Source organism: Sitophilus oryzae, unplaced genomic scaffold (assembly GCF_002938485.1).
Source record: "Sitophilus oryzae breed Bouriz unplaced genomic scaffold, Soryzae_2.0 scaffold_1532_pilon_pilon, whole genome shotgun sequence".
In the NCBI taxonomy this organism is placed as follows: domain Eukaryota; kingdom Metazoa; phylum Arthropoda; class Insecta; order Coleoptera; family Curculionidae; genus Sitophilus; species Sitophilus oryzae.
Window position 1 is genome coordinate 783,869 of NW_022146206.1, and position 21,050 is coordinate 804,918.

General features: G+C 31.3%; 1 protein-coding gene and 1 pseudogene across 1 annotated transcript in view; one reads left to right on the plus strand and one right to left on the minus strand.

Moving 5' to 3' along the window:
• LOC115878822 (troponin C-like) overlaps positions 1-16,252 on the plus strand; it is a 57,646-nt gene extending 41,394 nt beyond the window's left edge. Inside the window, exons 4-6 of the mRNA XM_030895427.1 lie at positions 11,154-11,273; positions 15,929-16,060; positions 16,115-16,252. Of these exons, the coding sequence (XP_030751287.1) occupies positions 11,154-11,273; positions 15,929-16,060; positions 16,115-16,143 (281 nt within the window). The 3' untranslated portion in view covers positions 16,144-16,252. The remainder of the gene's footprint in view (positions 1-11,153; positions 11,274-15,928; positions 16,061-16,114) is intronic.
• Positions 1-21,050, minus strand: part of LOC115878821 — a 189,509-nt pseudogene that overhangs the window by 113,581 nt on the left and 54,878 nt on the right.

A 21,050-nucleotide genomic window follows, 5' to 3' on the forward strand; every position in this document is an offset into this window, starting at 1 on the left:
TACAGCCATCCGCAACCTGGAATGGAAATCTTGCAATGCTCTAGGACACTCGAAGAAGTTTCTGAGGGCTTATGATCAAGAAAAATCACAGATCTTCCTGGGTCTGAGTAAGAACAATCTTCGGATTGTCACGGGGTTTTTAACAGGACACTGTCTCCTCAATGAACACCTCAGTAGATTGAAACTAAGAAGAAACGGCGAATGCAGATTCTGTGGGGAAGATGGTGAAACACCAGTACACCTCATCACTGAGTGCGCCGAGACGACAACCATTCGTGCCATGAATTTTGGTACGACTGATATTGGAGATGGAGAACTACCCTCTATAAAACCGTCCCAGATACTGGCTTTTGTCAAAGCCCTGGGACTGTATGATGAGTTATGGTTCAAGAAAGGGGGACACAATGGATCTGTAAGGTCGAAGTGATTAACCCCCCTCCCACTCATTCTAAATTCTAAAATTCTAAAAAAAATACAGCCAGCAATAAAGTGGGTTTCACTCTATCTAAAGAAGAAAACATTCGACCAATGTGTACTACCAGTCATGACCTATGCATGCAAAACCTGGCCACTTAAAACGGGCATCATAAGGAAACTACACGTCGCACAACGCTGAATGGAACGGAATTTGCTGGGAATAACCAAGAGACACCGTAAAAGAATAGAGTGGATACGAAAAAAATACCCAGGAAATAGATGTCATCCTTCAAATCATCCCTCAAATGGCAATGGGCAGGACACCTGGCAAGAAGAACAGACAACAGATGGACAACAAAAATTACAGCATGGTACCCACAAGGAATTAGGAGACCTACAGGAAGATTGAACCTGAGTTGGGACCATGATATTAGAAAATTAGCAGGGATAACCTGGACCCGCATATAGCCAAAAATAGACAACAATGGACCCAACTACAAAGAGAGTATCTAAATATGTGGGGGAGGCTACATTATAATTGGAAATTGTTAAACAAACTGAAAATGATGATGATGATGATGTATTTGTAACATAATAATTGTTTATTTCTTAATATGTTTAAATAAACATTTTTATTCTTGTGTAGAAAAACATGATGTGATAAAAAAAATTGTACGCGTTTTTTTTTGTGTTCAAAACATTCAAAATTAGCGAATTAATCTACATTCAAATGAAAACAACATTGCAAAAATTTTGATTTCTCAGCCGGTCGAAAACGAAACAATATATTTACTTCGTTTAACGAATGATAATAACCGTAAAATATAATTTCCCCAACAAATGCAATAAGCGGTCCTATAAATCCCACTGGCGTGCACTACGAAATAATTATTTTATTAAATTTTTCATTGACCTTGGTCTCTTTAATTTGTCGACATCGGTTACCGTCAAACGATTTTTATTAAGGCGTTAATTAGGTCAATATTTCAGCGAATAGCGTTCCGAAATTAGCGCCAAAAACTTTCGTAACGGGCGAAACGTTGCAGCGCGCCCCTGAAAATAATTCATCTTTCATTTTTAATCTCTGTTCCGTTAAAATCGGGCCCTAATCAACATTAACGCCACTTTGCTTGGCCCGCTATTCGTGAATTTTCGCTGGATTACGGCCAAAATAATGAAATAGTTCGAACGATTAAAAGAAGTCATTACAGGAATGCAAATAAGTCGCTAACCAGGTTTTGGACGGTGTCTTTGTTGCTTATCTTTCCGTCTGGTGTTGAATTATGAGAGTTAATAATAATTGGTAGAAAGAATGCGCTTGAATTAATGTTTTTAAGTGGCCAAACATCTTTTTGTCTTGTCGAGTTGAGACGTGTTTCTAATTTAATAAGGCGTGGTTAAAATATTAAAATATTTAGTTATTTTTTATACAAGACGATAAAATGATATTTTACCTTCGACCGAAAAGATTTATTAAGAATTACGAGCAATGACATCGCGAGTGAATTAATTTCGGGAGACGGCAATGCAATTTTATCGTCGTGTATCAAACAATATTTTTTTCCATAGCGAGTTACGTTTTAAAAAATATTCAGACAATATTATTTGAAGGATTTATTGCGAGTAGAAAAAATATTGTGCTGGGTTGGCGTTGGTTTCTATGTAATTTGACAAATAAATAAAGCTGTCTCTTTAGTTGTCAGTTTTGAGTCAATATTTTTTAATTCTCTTTTTCGTGTCGATTGCTGATTGAATTGGAGCCAAAAATGGCTCAAAACGAAATAAGTAAATTACTAACAGATATTCAGGCTGAGGCGACAAATGCCATATCCAAACTAGTTACATTTAAATCCCGAATAACTTATAAAAAGGAATAAAAACATTTTCAAAAATGGAAGCAATTAAAAAACGGGCGAGAATAAATAAAGTTTTTAACCTATCCTCGCTGTTAAAGTATCATTTAATCTACCCTTGTGGTTAAAATACTATTTTATCTACTATTTTTGATAGATATAAGGCAATTTTAATAGTTGCAATGGAAAAATAATAATTAAATTTAAAAAATAGATACTGATATTTTAACCAGGCATGAATGTATGTATCATAGTATTCATTGGCGTAACTACAGGGGTGCCCGGGGGTGCTGGGTATCCACCAGGTGAATTTTGACTGAACGCTAATATTAATTTTTATTTGCTTGTGATGTAGTAAAAATTATTTTTTAAAGTGGACTTATAGGAGTTGCCACATCCACATTCAGGTTCTTTATCTTGTGTTTATAGATATTTGATTTTTAAAATTTGGCTTCTTAAAGTTGATGTGCTGAATCTAGTACCTATTTTTAAATAGACCCCCCAGTAGTCTCTAATTTTCAAAACATTTTTGGTTGGTTTTTCAAAAAACGATTTTCGAACTAAAATATCTCTGTTATTTTGGACTTTTACAATGGAAGTAAAGTATCTCCGCTATTTGAAACACGGAGAACGGTATTAATAATTTACAGTTTTTGTCTGAGCTCTTTTTTGAAAAAAACTTACCAGTTACGACTAACTCCCAGTGGATGACACTCGAAGGATTTACAACTTTGAGAAACACCTCACTGTAATATTGAGTAATAAAAAGGATTGGAAGGAAGAAAAGTTTGCTCAGCATGTAATAGACCATACCATAACGTGGTATATAGATGCTTCCAAAACCAAAGTAGCGGCAGGGATAGGAGTATTTGGGCCGAAAACTAAATACTCCGAATCAAAGGGCACCCTACCCCAGCATCCTTCAAGCAGAAATCTACGCTATCGAAATATGCGTACAATTTATCTTGGATGAGAACTATCGGAAACAAGAAATAGCCATCTTATCTGATAGTCAAACAGCGTTAAAAGCGATCAACTCAGTATCAATCAATTCGAAATTGGTCAAAGAATGCATAGAGAAGCTGACTAAATTAGGCAAAGAAAACAAAGTCCTTGTACTCTGGGTGCCTGCTCACCAAAGGATAAAAGGCAATGGAAAAGCAAATGATAGCTCCACTAACTGGACCAGAACCGTTCTGTTTCCCAAGTGGAAACCAACTAAAAACGGAACTGAAGAACTTGAAAGACTCCATCCTTAATCTGGAATGGGAGTCCTCCAACGTCTAAGACACTCGAAAAAGTTCCTCAGAACTTACGATCGAGAAAAATCAAAGAGTTTCCTTGGTTTAAGTAAAAACAATTTTCGGATTGTCACGGGGTTTTCTCTGTCTCCTCAACGAACACCTCAGTAGATTGAACCTGAGAAACAATGGCGAGTGCAGATTCTGTAGGGAAAATGGGAAACACCAGAACACCTTATCACTGAGTGCACCGAGACGACGACCGTTCGTGCCATGAACTTTGGTACGGCTAATGTCGAGGATGGAGATCTGGCCTCTCTGGAGCCATATTAGATAATGGATTTTGTCTAAGCCCTGAGATTGTATGATGAGTTATAACTCGTTATAATTCAAGAAAGGGAAACACACAATAGGTCTGTAGGGTCGCGGTGATTAACTCCCCTCCTAAACATTTTACGTTCTACATTTTACCGTTTACGAGGAAATTCCAAAATACAAAAATTTTGACATTTGCCCTTGAATAACTTTTTTAGCGGACGTGGGATCGATGGAAACTTTTTTCTTCTTACTTATAATGGTAAAATTCAGGTCTCTACCAAAATGCAGCTTTGTCGGAATTTTGGCAATTTGATCACTATGTTTCTAGCTAAATTGACCGGACTTCAAATAAGTCGTTTAGTGTTAACATTATACGATTTTAATAGGAAATAGCAATTTATTTAATTTATTTACTATCAAAAGCTAAACATCGTGGAACAATTATCGAATACTCGGAAGAAAACGAGATATTCTGGAATGATAAAGTAAACTCATTAGGTAAATGCAAAAAGTTACGAACTACGTTTCACTATTCCACTTCTTTATCTGTTGTTTGAGACTTGATTTATAGGGCTTAACTCTAATAAGTCGATGTCGATTCAAACGGAAGTGGATTGAAACGACGAAATACCCACTTTTTATGTCTTGAATACTTTAAAGAGAGACGTTTTCTCTTTCGAGTTCAGAAATGGCTCAAAACGAAATAAGTAAATTACTAACAGATATTCAGGCTGAGGCGACAAATGCCATATCCAAACTAGTTACATTTAAATCCCGAATAACTTATAAAAAGGAATAAAAACATTTTCAAAAATGGAAGCAATTAAAAAACGGGCGAGAATAAATAAAGTTTTTAACCTATCCTCGCTGTTAAAGTATCATTTAATCTACCCTTGTGGTTAAAATACTATTTTATCTACTATTTTTGATAGATATAAGGCAATTTTAACAGTTGCAATGGAAAAATAATAATTAAATTTAAAAAATAGATACTGAGATTTTAACCAGGCATGAATGTATGTATCATAGTATTCATTGGCGTAACTACAGGGGTGCCCGGGGGTGCTGGGTATCCACCAGGTGAATTTTGACTGAACGCTAATATTAATTTTTATTTGCTTGTGATGTAGTAAAAATTATTTTTTAAAGTGGACTTATAGGAGTTGCCACATCCACATTCAGGTTCTTTATCTTGTGTTTATAGATATTTGATTTTTAAAATTTGGCTTCTTAAAGTTGATGTGCTGAATCTAGTACCTATTTTTAAATAGACCAGTAGTCTCTAATTTTCAAAACATTTTTGGTTGATTTTTCAAAAAATGATTTTCGAACTAAAATATCTCTGTTATTTTGGACTTTTACTATGGAAGTAAAATATCTCCGCTATTTGAAACACGGAGAACGGTATTTATAATTTACAGTTTTTGTCTGAGCTCTTTTTTGAAAAAAACTTACCAGTTACGACTAACTCCCAGTGGATGACACTCGAAGGATTTACAACTTTGAGAAACACCTCACTGTAATATTGAGTAATAAAAAGGATTGGAAAGAAGAAAAGTTTGCTCAGCATGTAATAGACCATACCATAACGTGGTATACTGATGCTTCCAAAACCAAAGCAGCGGCAGGGATAGGAGTATTTGGGCCGAAAACTAAATACTCCGAATCAATGGGCACCCTACCCCAGCATCCTTCAAGCAGAAATCTACGCTATCGAAAGATGCGTACAATTTATCTTAGATGGGAACTATCGGAAACAAGAAATATCCATCTTATCTGATAGTCAAGCAGCGTTAAAAGCGATCAACTCAGTATCAACCAATTCGAAATTGGTCAAAGAATGCATAGAGAAGCTGAATAAATTAGGCAAAGAAAACAAAGTCCTCGTACTCTGGGTGCTTGCTCACCAAAGGATAAAAGGCAATGGAAAAGCAAATTATAGGTCCACTAAGTGGACCAGAACCGTTCTGTTTTCCAGGTGGAAACCAATTAAAAACGAAATTGAAGAACTTGAAATACTCCATCAGTAATCTGGAATGGGAGTCCTCTAACGGTCTAAGACACTCGAAAAAGTTCCTCAGAACTTACGATCGAGAAAAATCAAAGAGTTTCCTTGGTTTAAGTAAAAACAATTTTCGGATTGTCACGGGGTTTTCTCTGTCTCCTCAACGAACACCTCAGTAGATTGAACCTGAGAAACAATGGCGAGTGCAGATTCTGTAGGGAAAATGGGGAAACACCAGAACACCTTATCACTGAGTGCACCGAGACGACGACCGTTCGTGCCATGAACTTTGGTACGGCTAATGTCGAGGATGGAGATCTGGCCTCTCTGGAGCCATATTAGATAATGGATTTTGTCTAAGCCCTGAGATTGTATGATGAGTTATAACTCGTTATAATTCAAGAAAGGGAAACACACAATAGGTCTGTAGGGTCGCGGTGATTAACTCCCCTCCTAAACATTTTACGTTCTACATTTTACCGTTTACGAGGAAATTCCAAAATACAAAAATTTTGACATTTGCCCTTGAATAACTTTTTTAGCGGACGTGGGATCGATGGAAACTTTTTTCTTCTTACTTATAATGGTAAAATTCAGGTCTCTACCAAAATGCAGCTTTGTCGGAATTTTGGCAATTTGATCACTATGTTTCTAGCTAAATTGACCGGACTTCAAATAAGTCGTTTAGTGTTAACATTATACGATTTTAATAGGAAATAGCAATTTATTTAATTTATTTACTATCAAAAGCTAAACATCGTGGAACAATTATCGAATACTCGGAAGAAAACGAGATATTCTGGAATGATAAAGTAAACTCATTAGGAAATGCAAAAAGTTACGAACTACGTTTCACTATTCCACTTCTTTATCTGTTGTTTGAGACTTGATTTATAGGGCTTAACTCTAATAAGTCGATGTCGATTCAAACGGAAGTGGATTGAAACGACGAAATACCCACTTTTTATGTCTTGAATACTTTAAAGAGAGACGTTTTCTCTTTCGAGTTTTTTAAAACGTCGCTCGTGTTCATAAACATCTCTTTATACACCGCACCATTTATTTTACTTAGAATAACCAAACTTTAATGCTTCGAAAGTGTAATATATCTTTTAGGGAGCTTGACAAGGCAAAATAATTTTTCTTCTTCTCCATTGGGTTGATTTTTTTTAAATTGTTTTTTACATTGAAAAAAGATTTGAGTTAGGTATATTTGTTCTATAGAGAAATTTTTATTTAATCAAATGTTACTACAGTTTATACCAAATAAACTTTTAATCACGTGATTAATCTTGACCGGCACAGCGTTGCCCACTTTTATATATTTTCTTTTAATTAAAATATTTCAGGAAAAAAAATTAATTATAAATATATATAAAGAGTTATTATTAACATCAACTCGCCTTCTTAACACCACCTAAGGGACATAAAGGGCCATTACTGCCGCTTTCCCGTTCAAAATATTCTAATAAAGTTGCGATGAGTTTTTGACGGCTATTAAGCTCTCTTGTACACTTCACACCAAAAGTGGTTCTAAAAACAACTATGTTTGACTGTAAGATCTGCTAGTAAACATTTTTAAGCTTAAAGTATCACAACACTATTTATTTAAACCAAAAATTCGTAATACAAAACTAAAGTGTCAAACGAATGTCAGGAAATAAATAAATAAATGCAGCAACTTAACATTTTTAACAGCAGGGCTACAACCTGAATCTTCAGCGCGAAATTTAAATTCCAGTTAGTCAGCGCGGCGCTGAATATGTCCTTGGTTGGCAACAATGATTTTAAAACTCGCGCCTTCGATCACGTAACTAAAAAATTAATTGATATCAAATATATATTACATGTTCCTATATTAGGTTATATTTTCGGTGTTTAGAATTCTCTAAAAATTAATATGAAATATAGGAAATATTAGTTCACTTTACTCTAAAACTCTGGACAAATATTTTACTATATACCATGTTTGTATCATCACCAAATAACTGCAACTAAATTATGATTCAACAATTGCACATACTAACCTTTTTCTTTGATATGTACATTTAAGAACACCCTCACTAAAAAGTTCAAATGTACAGGGTGAGTCTTAAATAAGTGCAAATATTTTTAGGGGTATTATATTTCGACCCCAGAATGTCTCTCTCGATTTTTTTGGCAAAAAAAATTGAAAAAAAAATTGTTTAGTTAAAAAACTAAAAATAAAACCAAAAGATAATATCTTGATAATATGGCAACCTTAGGTTGTAAAATAAAGTTAGAAGAAAGAAACACTAGAAAAATCCAGTGATTTTCAAAACTTAAGCCAAAAATATATGTTTTTTTAATTTTCAAAGTATAATAACTTGGTTATTTTGAACATATTTGAAAAATGGTAAAGAGAAACTATGTTTTATTTATCGAGATCTACCTGTCCTGAAAATATTTACACTTAATTAATAACATTTTGATGTTGTAATACCAAAAATTCGGAACCTAAATTTTTTATGTATAATCTTTAACAGATAATAAAGTAAAAAACGGAGTCATTTGACAGACATTTTGAACAGCTTTTAATTTGTTAACATCATACTTAAATCTAGATAATTTATTAACAACATATCAAGACAATTTATTGACATCAAACTAATTTTATTAATATATACATCGAAAAGATTTATACATTACTATATATGTACAGGGTGGGCCAAATTCGACGCTTTTAAATGGCAACACCCTTTTCTATGGGAGATAGACGAAAACTAATATCGGTGTCTGGAGCTCAAGTTTCATCAAAAACATTATGGTGAAAACCGTACATCAATATCTGTTACCGTTTCAGAGTTACGGGGTGTTTTTTAAAAATGTGCATTTTTAACAAATCGCTGTAACTTTTTTGCTATGGAAAATTTTGTATTTCTATGAAAACATTTCCAAAGCACCTTTTTACGTAGAATTTAATGGTTTAAGTATAATTTTTTTAAAATTAATAATTTAAGAGTTATCAACAGAAAAATTGATTTTTTATTTGGGCCACCCTATATATTTTTAATTAACTGAAGAGAATTTAAAATTACCTTTTCAAAAATATAGCGCACTTGATATTTTGTTATAATCCCCTTCGAAATACAGAATCTTTAAAAGTTCGCCACTTTTTACTAGAAGGCTTTGGACCCCTTATTGATGATATGCCCTTAATGGAACTCGAAAACATATTTTTCCAATATACTACAACCTAACCTAACCTAACAGAACGCTGAAGTTATCAGCAAATTTTTGCAGCCAATTTCAAGAATAATTGAATAGCTAACCAAGATCCCAGCCGTTGGCCGTCGAGGCCGCCTGACTTAGTGCCCATGGATATAATCCTATGGATATATTTGCGGAACAATAAATGTTCCTTATTCTTCCGTATAATCTAGACAAGGATTAGAAATACTTAGCAGTTATGAGAGGGTATCTTTCACCCCTACTGAGTTAATGAATTCCGCGAGAAATGTTCAAAAACTGCCCCGTCTGTCCATAACAGAAGACGGTCGATATGTCGAACACCTGTAGCAAAATCTCATGTCTTGGTTTGCTATTTATTTTTATTGTTATTAGATATAGTTTAAATGCGTTGAGGTTGGTTAATTATACTTTAAATTGTTATAAAATTCTGCATCTCTCATAGCAAATATTATTTTCGTTTTAATTGTTGCTCACAGCTAGAATTTTTTTGCATTACAGCCGGTGCCGTTCAAAGCCTACTTATTTAAAGCGGGTTAATTTTTATATACTCTATATCTCGAAAAGGAATCGAGCAAAATATTAAGTGTGTTATAATTTTGGAAAGGTAATTTTAAATTCTTTTCAATAAATTAAAAATATACAGGGTGTCCTATATAAAAAATCAAACTTTCTGTTGATAATTCTTAAATTATTAATTTTAAAAAATTTATACTTAAACCATTAGATTCTACGTAAAAAGGTGCTTTGGAAATGTTTTCATAAAAATACAAAATTTTCCATAGCAAAAAAGTTACAGCGATTTGTTAAAAATGCATATTTTTTAAAAACACCCCGTAACTCCGAAACGGTAACAGATATCGATATGCGGTTTTCACCATCATGTTTTTGACAAAAATTGAGCCCCAGACACCGATATTAGTTTTTGTCTATCTCGTATAGAAAAGGGTGTTTCCATTTAAAAGCGTCGAATTTGACCCACCCTGTACAGGATGTCCCACTAAAAATAGCTCTCGGCTGTATCTCGGAAAGTATTAGCCGTAGCGGCTGCGGAAAAAAATATTTATGACTAAAGAGGCTATGAGAAATTGCTAGAAATTATTTTCAAGTTTGTAGAACGACCGCTAGGGGGCGCAACTGCAACCAAAAATAAGAAAATGGAGTTTACACAGAGTTACACAATTTTGCCTAGACAAGGTGTACTATATGTAACAGCTTCATAATCTTCAGCAAATTTTGAATATTTTTTGATAGAGCCATTTTCTCCTATCTACCAAAATAAAGTGGTGGGGGAAGGTTAGATCTATGTTTATTTGAATATTAATAACTCTGGACTGAATGATCGGAATCCAACAAGCGAGGGCTTTATTTTAGCAGATAGGGGAAAATGGTTCTAACAAAAAAAAATCCAAAATTTACTGAAGATTATGAAGCTATTATTTATAGTACCCATTATCTAGGCAAAATTCTGTAAAAAATCTATTTTCTCATTTTCCATAGCAGTTGCGCCACCTAGCGGCCATTTTACAAACTTGAAAATAATTTCCAGCAATTTCTCATAGCTTCTTTAGTTATTAATATTTTTTTCCGTAAGCCCTACGGCTAATACTTTCCGAGATACAGTCGACAGCTATTCTTAGTGGGACACCCGGTACAAAAATTGTAGATTAATGGGGAATGCAAATACTTTAGAAATTACTTTGTCATGTTTGAATAGTTTTCTAATTTATAAACATATCACATCAGATATTGATCTCTAATTTAAATGTTAATTTTCAATAGATTTGAATTTCTGCTTTAGTACTTTATATTTTTTTCTGAATATTATTGCATATTTATGGAAAATATTACATTACTCTAGGTACCTAGTTCAAAGTTTGAATATATATTCAATTCAATTTAAAAATGTTATTAAATTCCTTAAATGCAAAAATATTATTATTATTTAGAATATACTATTTTTTGCTAAATAAAGCTTCAATCAAGAATTAATTTTTGAAATTAAGAGAATTGTTATTCTTTCAAAGGTATTTGTAATAAATAAAAAAATTATTCTTCTATAGAATAGTATAGAATATGTTATAACACCTTTTATGTTAATAATTTCAGAAACGGGAACGGTAAATTTTGACTCCTTCTGTCGGGTAGCCTCGCATTTTCTGGAGAACGAAGACGAAGAAGCTCTACAAAAGGAACTCAAAGAAGCTTTTAGACTCTACGATAAAGAAGGTACATAGTCTATTATCTAAAATACTAAACTTTCTTTGCATTTTCTGCAATGCTAAAATTACGTTTAGCGTTATTGTGCAATACATATCTCGGGTGTTTTTCAAAAGTGAATTTAACTAACCCCCATATAACTTTTTTATTTTTTCAGATAAAAAAAACGAAATTTGGTATTTTAGTATATGACATAAATTTGATTATTATTTTTATAATTGACGTATTCAGCTATTTTCTTTGAAATCACTTTTGAAAAACATCCGGTATATATGTATAATAAATATATTGTAGTATGGCCGCTATTATCTAAGCAGTTGAAGTTGTTGAAAAAGCAATAAAAAAGATAAAAAACGCAAAATGTTGATTGATATAATTTTAATTTTTACTATAAATTTTGATTTGCTTATAGTATGTAAGAGCAATTTTTTTCCAAAGCCTACCATGACTTCACTGAGGGATCGTTTCTTGTTCACTGTTATTAATATCTTAATTATTATCTATTAATACATCAGGTATTATGGTATTTTGGTATATGGTCGATTTTAAAATAAACTAACTGTTTCTATATTATTTTTTTTTATTAGAATGGGGCTACTGATACCGTTTTGTAAATCAAGAGGGCTACTGATACCGTTTTGTAAAAATAAGAAAATTAAGGGCTTAGTTTTTGGTTCTTAGTATAATTATGCTAATATCATCGGTTTAAAACAAGTTATCAAGATGCGCTTTTCGTTGCCTTTTAAAGCTTTTTTTACTCTTTACTATCAGCTAAAATTACATATACTATCGTATTTAATTTTTTTGAAAAAACGCGGAATGTTTGTTAAATTGTAAAACAGCGCCCCCTAGCCTCTACGTTCAAAATCTTATTTTTATCATTTTTATGATATAGAGTAAGTATAGAGTAGTATGAGCGCTCTTTTAAACGAGCCCTCGTTTGTTGGATTCTGATCATCCAGTCCGGAGTTATTAATATTTAAATAAAGATAGATATAACCTTCTCCACTTATTTTTAGCAGATAAGCTTACCACTTTATTTTAGCAGATAAGGGAAAATGGTTCTAACAAAAAAAATCCAAAATTTACCGGAGATTATGAAGTTATTATTTATAGTACCCATTATCTAGACAAAATTCTGTAAAAATTCTATTTTCTTATTTTTCATAGCAGTTGCGCCCTCTAACAGCCATTTTACAAACTTGAAAACTATTTTCAGCAATTTTTCATGTCCCCTTACTATTATGGCTAATACTTACCGAGATACAGCCCGGAGCTATTCTTAGTGAGTCACCCTGTACTATTTTTATTGTACCAGAAATAATGTTACACATTTACGGATATACCAAAGAATGTAAATTATTTACAAATAATAGACAGAAGAATAGACAGTTTTAATTATATTGCAGTTAGCGATATGCTTTCGCATGTCCATAAGCAAAAAAAAACAAGAAAGAATATAGAAAGTCTCACACAAATCAGCGGATTGCACTATTTTTTAAAATTAACAGATTTTGAGAGCTGTAAAAAATGCAATATAATCGAAAAAAACATTATAATGTAATTTCTGGAATTAATAATAATTATATTAGAAGGTTACAAAATGTAAAACCATTTTCTAAATACATGTAACTTATCTATAAAAAGCTATCTCAAACTTTTTATTTGTTAGAATACAAAAAAAAACATACATGGTCTATCTGAAAATTGAAACTAGTTTTTGGAAGAATCGTTTTCGAAGTTTTTTTAAAGAAGGAAGATGCCCCTTTCGCGAGAATCATTTTTCAAACCCGTTCTTGCGGTTCTCGCGGACTACGTAATTTATCACATGTTCGACCTAGAAAATGACTTATTTTTTATATCTTCCGATATTCAACTTCATTCAAGGGACGGTTTGATAAATGATGCGAGACAAAAATCACACTCTCATCATCTGAGGTAATTTTTATCGAAGCAGAAAAAACAAACTAAATTAGATAAATGATATGTACCCATATTTGTTTTAATATGTTTATTACCACTGCAGATGCCAGTATTTATAACTATGTCAGTAAAAAAACATGCAATTTGATATGTTATTACGAAGTATTGGTACAAAATTTAGTAATAAATCAATCAAAGTGTTGGAAAAAAATCTTTATAATTTATTGTTTATCGTAACCATTAGATAATAAGCATATACGATCTATGTAAATGAATTTTTTATTAAAGAAGTTGCAGCCCAGATATTTTTCTGTTTGCATCTGATTTGTATATCTATAGTTCATATCAAATTAACTTTTAGTCACGTGATTAAGCTTGACCGGCACAGTGTTGCCCACTCTTACATATTATCTTTTAATTAAAATATTTTAGGAACCAAAAATAAATCTATACTAATATATAAAATCCTTAAGTGACTGACATACTGATTAATCACGATCCTGCTCAAACCACTCAACGTAAGAAGCTCAATTTTGGCATACAGGTTGATTCTAGGGTGTAGAGGTTCGATAAGAAGGAATCGAAAACAATATTTCGATTTTTCGAAATTTCAGTTCCGGGTGAAACTACCCCTCAAATATTACAATATTTTTTATTTAAAAAACGGTTAAGTTTCCGAAAAAACGCTTAAACACGTATATTTTATTTTGTTTTTTTACATATTTTAAGATTTTTTAAAAATGTATACAGGGTGTTTCCAAAAATCTAGTCATTGATTAATCACGATCCTGCTTAAAGCGCTTGACATAAAAAGCTGAATTTTGGAAAACAGATTGACTTTAGGGTGTAGAGGTTCAATAAGAAGGGATTTTTCGAAACTCGAATTCTAAGGGGGTGAAACTATCCCTCAAATATTAAAATATTTTTTATTTAAAAACCGGTAAGTTTTTCGGAAAAACTCTTAAATACGTATATTTTATTTTGTTGTTTTACATATTTTAAGTGTTTTATAAAATATGACCATTGAGTAATCACGATTCTGCTTAAACTGCTTGACGTTTAAAGTTGATTTTTGGCAAACGGATTGACTGTGGGGTGTAGAGGTTCGATAAGGAGGGGTTTCTCGAATCTCAAATTCCAAGAGAGTGAAAACGCCCCTCAAATTACAATATTTGTTATTTAAAAAACGGTCAGTCATTCGGGAAAACGCTTGGACAAGCATAATTTATTTGGTTTTTTTACATATTTTGAATTTTTTTAAAAAATCATACAGGGAGTTCCAAAAAGTTGGGTAATTTCTTAACCACGATTCTGCTTAAACTGCTTGACGTAAAAAGCTTATTTTTGCAAACGGCTTTTTTGAAAGTCAAATTCCAACGAGATGAAACTACCCCTCAAATTATACCAAATTATATAATAATATCGCCATATTGTTTTTCTCATGCTGACATAAATGTGAGAAAATTTTATCCAGTTTGTATGTTAATGGAAATTCTTGCTTTGCTTTATCATCACCATTACAAATGATTAATTCGACGCGAACGATGTCGCTGGTACACGCTAGTTAATTATAAATATATAAACAGTTATTATTTACATCAACAAAACACACCTTCATAATAGCACTTAAGGGACATAAAGGGCCATTATTATCGCTGTCCCCTTCAAAATCTTCTAATAAAATTGCGATCAGTTTTTTACATCTATTAAGCTATCTTGTACACTTCGCACTAAAAGAAGTTCTACTAAAAAGAACAAAGTTTGACTGCAAGGTCTGCTAGTAAACATTTTTAAGCTTAAAATCCCACAATACAATTAATTTTCCTAAGTTGCGATTGTTTTTTACGGCTATTACACTTCGCACTAAAAGTGGTTCTAAAAAGAACAATGTTTAGGTCTGCTAGTAAAAAATTATAAGTTTAAAGTATCACCACACAATTCATTTAAACCAAAAACTGTAATATAAAACTAAAGTGTCAATACCAATGAGAATGTCAGAAAATAAATAAATGTGGAGACATTTTTTACCGTATTTTAATTGCCAGCGAGAAATTTAAATTCCAGTTAATCAGCACGGCGCCGAATATGACCATGGTTAGCAACAATGAATTATGAATAAAAATTGCGCCCTCGATTACGTAACTAAAAGTTTAATTGTTAACGAATATATATTTGTCTGAATATTCCGATAGTGTCCTATTTAATAAATACAATTAATTGCTGAGAATAAATTTGACAGTATAGAGAATTTGACAGTATAGATACTTATTTGTTGATAATATAGTTATCAATTTATTTTATTACAAACTTATTTACTCCTGAGTGAAACTATATGCTCTAAGAACTCCGGCAAGAAAACTTTTAAGGGCCATAAGCCAGTCCCTAAATTTTGGGCCCTAATTGTTATATTGACTTTATAATTGATTTATTTTGTCTTATAAATTAATTAGTTTTACAAAATAATCCTTGAATAAGACAAAGTTGTCTGATATTTCATAAAGTTAGTGAGCACAAAAATACTTATCAGTCGTTTAATCTTAATTAATTTCCGGGAAATATTAACAATAAAACAGAACACAATCAAATTATTTTAACTTTTGTACGTCGAACTTTTATTACTTTATCAAAACATCAAACATCTTCAATCAAAAACAGAGATTGCATACCCTGTTTGGTTAAATATGTTCTCCGAAAAAAAACACTTTAACTATACTTACTAACTGTTTTCTAACTTTTTTCAGGTAACGGTTATATTCCCACTTCAAGTTTAAGAGAAATTCTAGCAGCCTTAGATGATCAATTAACCAACGATCAACTGAATGAAATGATTGCAGAAATAGATACGGATGCGTCAGGAACCGTTGATTTTGAAGGTTTGTTATTAACAAATATAATATATATTATAAATAATTTATTTTGTTTTTCAGAATTCATGGAAATGATGACTGGTGATTAAACGTAATTTACACTTAGCCATTTCTGTTAAGTCAATCTTATTATAATGTATTTTATTGGATAGTATGATGTAAATTCTTGTTTATAATAAACAGTTTGTTATTAAATTATTTAATTTATTATTGTAAGTGTATGACTGTTTTAAATTAAAAACTAGAATAAATAGTTTAATAATTTTATATTGTGTAATTTGTAATTCAGTCTATTTATAAAAACGCCATTTTAGTCTATGATATATTAATTTGGAACTTATTGATAAATAAAGTATTAATACGCCAAATTAGATATTTATTTCTGAAATAAATTATTACAATAATATAATTACCAAGTTTTTCATAATTTTCAAAACTATGAGACACCATTTCTTTTTTTTCTAGCTTACTTTTAAGCAGCTTACTTTTCAAATGTTTTTGACATTTTACTGGTATGTAGTTGTGATTGAATTATAGGGAAATTAAAACAACTTTGGGTGCACGTCATCAATGACACCATGCGTCGTCTTATGGAGTTCGCTGGTGGTCTTATTATGATGTGCAACCAAAGTTATTTTAATTTCCCTATAGTGGTTTAATAATTTTGCGTTAAATGTTCACATACATAATTTTATCTATATTAAAAAAATAAATAAATATTGCAAATGTTAATTAATCATAGCAGCATATACGAGTATATCATGAGTATTGTTAAAAACAAATTAACAGAAAGCGATAGCTAAAAGATACTAACATCTACAGATACCTGAGCAATACATTTATTTATATTAGATTGAATTATAAAAGACACTTTTATTTTTTGTTTAGGGGCAACCGGTCCTTTTATTATAATTTTTGCATTGGTAAAATCTACTTTGTGTCATGTGTCCCGTGAATGCTGACAAATGTTGTTTTGCAAAAATTACACTTTTTTTTAATAACTGTTATGTTTTTTTTAATTCATCATTCATTTAAAGGCCAAGATGTCTCACCAATATTAAATTTCTCACATTTTCATGGTATTTTGTATATCATAGGTAACGTAAACGTAAACAACGACAAAAACGTAAATAATTTTCAATATAAATGTGACTTGATTTTGAATTAAATTACTCAAAATATTTCACGAAAAGTAAATTTCTAAAACGTATATTTAGATTGATACTGAAAATAAAACATATCTCTACTAGTAGATGCGAAATTTTAGAGGAAAATCGCGTTCCATATTTATCTATACTTCTATTTTTTTTGTTAATATGAAAGGAATATATGTACGAAATGCCTGCAACGGATACGGCATACATCATCGAGCATCGTTACACAGGATAACAGAAAAATCTCAATTTCCCAAATCGATAGTAAATGCTGCGATATTGCCAAATGTTAAGTTAATATATTTTTAAAGAAGATTTTCAGAGTGCAGGAGAAGATACAGTTCAATCATTAGCCTGATAATGTGATGTTATAATATAATGTTAAAGATATGATATACTTTTATCTCTTGTATAAAAGCTCCACACCGCATAGGTTTTGAGAAGCAGATCTTCAAAATATACAAAGAGTTGCAATATTCCGTGGTCATAAAACAACCTTTTTTGAATCAAAATAAGTTAAATGTGCACACAATTTACCCTATACAAAGGTGCGTTGTTTATCATTTAGAGGGACATCAGTCGAAAATAAATCCGAACGTTAATAAATTAATTTTTAATTTAAGAAGCTTATTGACAAATATAATTTGTGATACAAACATAAAATTCCATACTTTCCCAACTAAATTATTAGCGCACATAGGCTTTATGTGCCTACATAGCTGATGTGATAAAATAAATTTTTTCTAAGTCAACTTCGGAAAAACATTTTTTTCTCAAAAAGTATAACCGGTGGCGTTTTTTTACAAGAGGCAAAAATTGTAGTAAACACTACAAGGACCAGTTTATGTAAAAACAAATCGGCCGACGCGACGGTGGAGTTTTATAATAAAAATATTTTTATTAAGATTTATGTACGGGTGAGGATAATTTTCACCCTTACCGTACTTTTTTTTGAATATTAAAGCACTTAGCAAGACATAGGGACGCCAAATGGTTCTTGAAATATCTTAAAATATGTGTTAATTTTTTTAAAGTTTGATGGCCTCTAACGTACAAACGAAGCACTTTTGTATAGCGGTAAATTGTGTCTGTCCAATGAACATAATTTGATTTCAAAAATACGCAGTAGTTCTATGTCTACGGAATATTAGCACACCCTGTATAATAAAAATAGTTACATTTTGTGGAAACGTTTCATATACAAATTGAATTAATATAATTGCATATACTTTTTACATTCTACATTCTAATTCTATTAGTTCTTTCATACATTAGATATCCTACTGATACCCAGTTTTTTAAGATAACAGTAAATATACTAAAATATAAATACACCAAAAGTAATAAATATTAGAATAGAAGTAACTTTCAGACACTTTATTTTTGCATTAAGTACAAGATATCCAAAAAAATACGAAACATATACGAAGCCGAATATAATGTAAAAACATTTTCGGCTTAAGTGCAAAGTTTTGGGTTTATATGGATTCCAAGAAAACTTATTAACTTCGTTATTTTTTATTGAGGTCGTATTCTACTAAAAGTGCGTCTAGTTTATTTCAAGAAACTTTGTAAAGAAATTTGTGATAAAAAAAAAACAGCCACAAACTTAAAACTCCGTAACTAAAACAATAACTCTAATTATTTTTTGAAATGTTCTTTACAACTAATGCACAAATTAAAATTTTAAAAAATAAATATATATTTTTAGTATGTATATATTATAGAAACATTATAACCAAATTTGTTAAAAAATAAGAGATTTTATAAAATAAATCATGATTTATTTATACCATTGTTGTGTTAATTGTAAAATGATTTAACTTGACGTGCTTTAAACCAAACGAAGACATTTTGAATTAAAGCGAAAATTTTTTAAGATAAAGTAACAAAAGATATTTTATTTACAAAAAAATATCTGGAAATTTTTCATTTATCACACACTTTTATTTCTATTTACTCGACATTTTATACGCGTATAAATTTATAATTAAATATCATCTTTTAAAAAAACAGCAAAATCTGTGTATAGAAGCATATTTGAAAACAAACGTAACGTATAAACCTGTAAAATAATACTTTTCTGATTTTCACAGACTGAAACCAAATCAATTTTTGGAGTTGTGATTGAAATTGTAAGCCTATAGCAAACAAAAAGTGTTTTTACACTTAGGTTAAAAGCAAATCCAAGCTCTAAATGTACTTTTTTATTTTCATTAACATAAAAGTGCTTTACATTTATCTGGCAAATAAAAAAATAATGTTCCTTTATTTAAAATATTTAAATAAAATATATTATATATATATATATATATATATATATATATATATATATATATATATATATATATATATATATATATATATATATATATATATATATATATATATATATATATATATATATATATAAAGTATATATAAAGCCAGCTATACAGGGTTTCAAAACGAATCTAGCAAAAACTAAAGTAATGTACAACGAACTGGTAGACAGAAAAGACATTCTAGTAAATAACACAATACTGGAAATAGTAGAAAAATACATATATTTGGGGCAACTAGTACACAGCTGGGGATCTCTACTACCAGAAATAACCAGAAGAATTAAGTTAGCATGGAGTACTTATGGAAGAAACTCAATCATATTCAAATCTAGAATGCCACTTTATCTAAACAAGAGAACGTTCGACCAAGGTGTACTACCAGTCATGACCTATGCATGCGAAATCTTGACACTTAAAACGGACATTATAAGGAAACTGCAGGTCGGACAATGCGCAATGAAATGAAATATGCTGGGAATAAACGAGAGAGACCCTAAAAGAATAGAGTGGATACGACAAAAGGCCCAGGGGATAGATGTCATCCACAGAATCAAATCCCTCAAGTGGCAATGGGCTGGATACCTGGCAAAAAAGACAGAGAACAGATATACCACAAAAATTACAGCATGGTGCTCATACCGCATAGCCAACAATAGACAATAATGGGCCCAACAACAAAGAAAGTATCTAAATAGGTGAGGGAGGTTACAGTTGGTACAACTAATGTACAACAAACTAGTGTAAAAAAGGACATTCTAATAACTAACACAACATTGGAAATAGTCAAAGACAAAAGACCCAGGTAATAGATGTCATCCACATAGTCAAATCCCTCAAGTGGCAATGGGCAGGACACCTGGCAAGAAGAACGGACAACAGATGGACCACAAAAATTACAGCATGGTATCCACGAGGAATAAAGAGACCTAGAAGAAGACCAAATTTGAGACCCAATCTAAGATGGGACCATGATATTAAGAAGTTAGCAGGGATAACTTGGGCCCGCATAGCCAACAATAGACAACAGTGCATCCAACTACAAAGAGAATAAGCTGAGAATGATGAAATACTATTAAAATATTTTATAGATCTTTACAGATATCCTCTTATTATATTTAATTATAATACATGCAAAGAATCAATGTATTTCATGATTATTTTTTTATTGTATAATACGCTCGTTTTGAACGAAAAATGAATCTAAAAAACACACGGGACTAGTGTGAACACCAATCCTAATTGATTTTTAAGAAGATTTAAACCTTCGCAAATAAACGACATATACTATTAAGCTGAAAAAATACTAACATTATCCATTATTTAAATATTTTGAAATTTGTTTGTGTAAATATTTTTCACTGACTTTAAAATACGGGACAAAATATACAATTTATTTCAAATTCGCTAACGGTATTACATAAATGATCCTCCAGAGGGACACTGTATTAGATTCGGTGTCTATAATGTTGACCCTATGCGACTATCTAAACTCTATTAGGTCCAGGATCGCGCCATGTT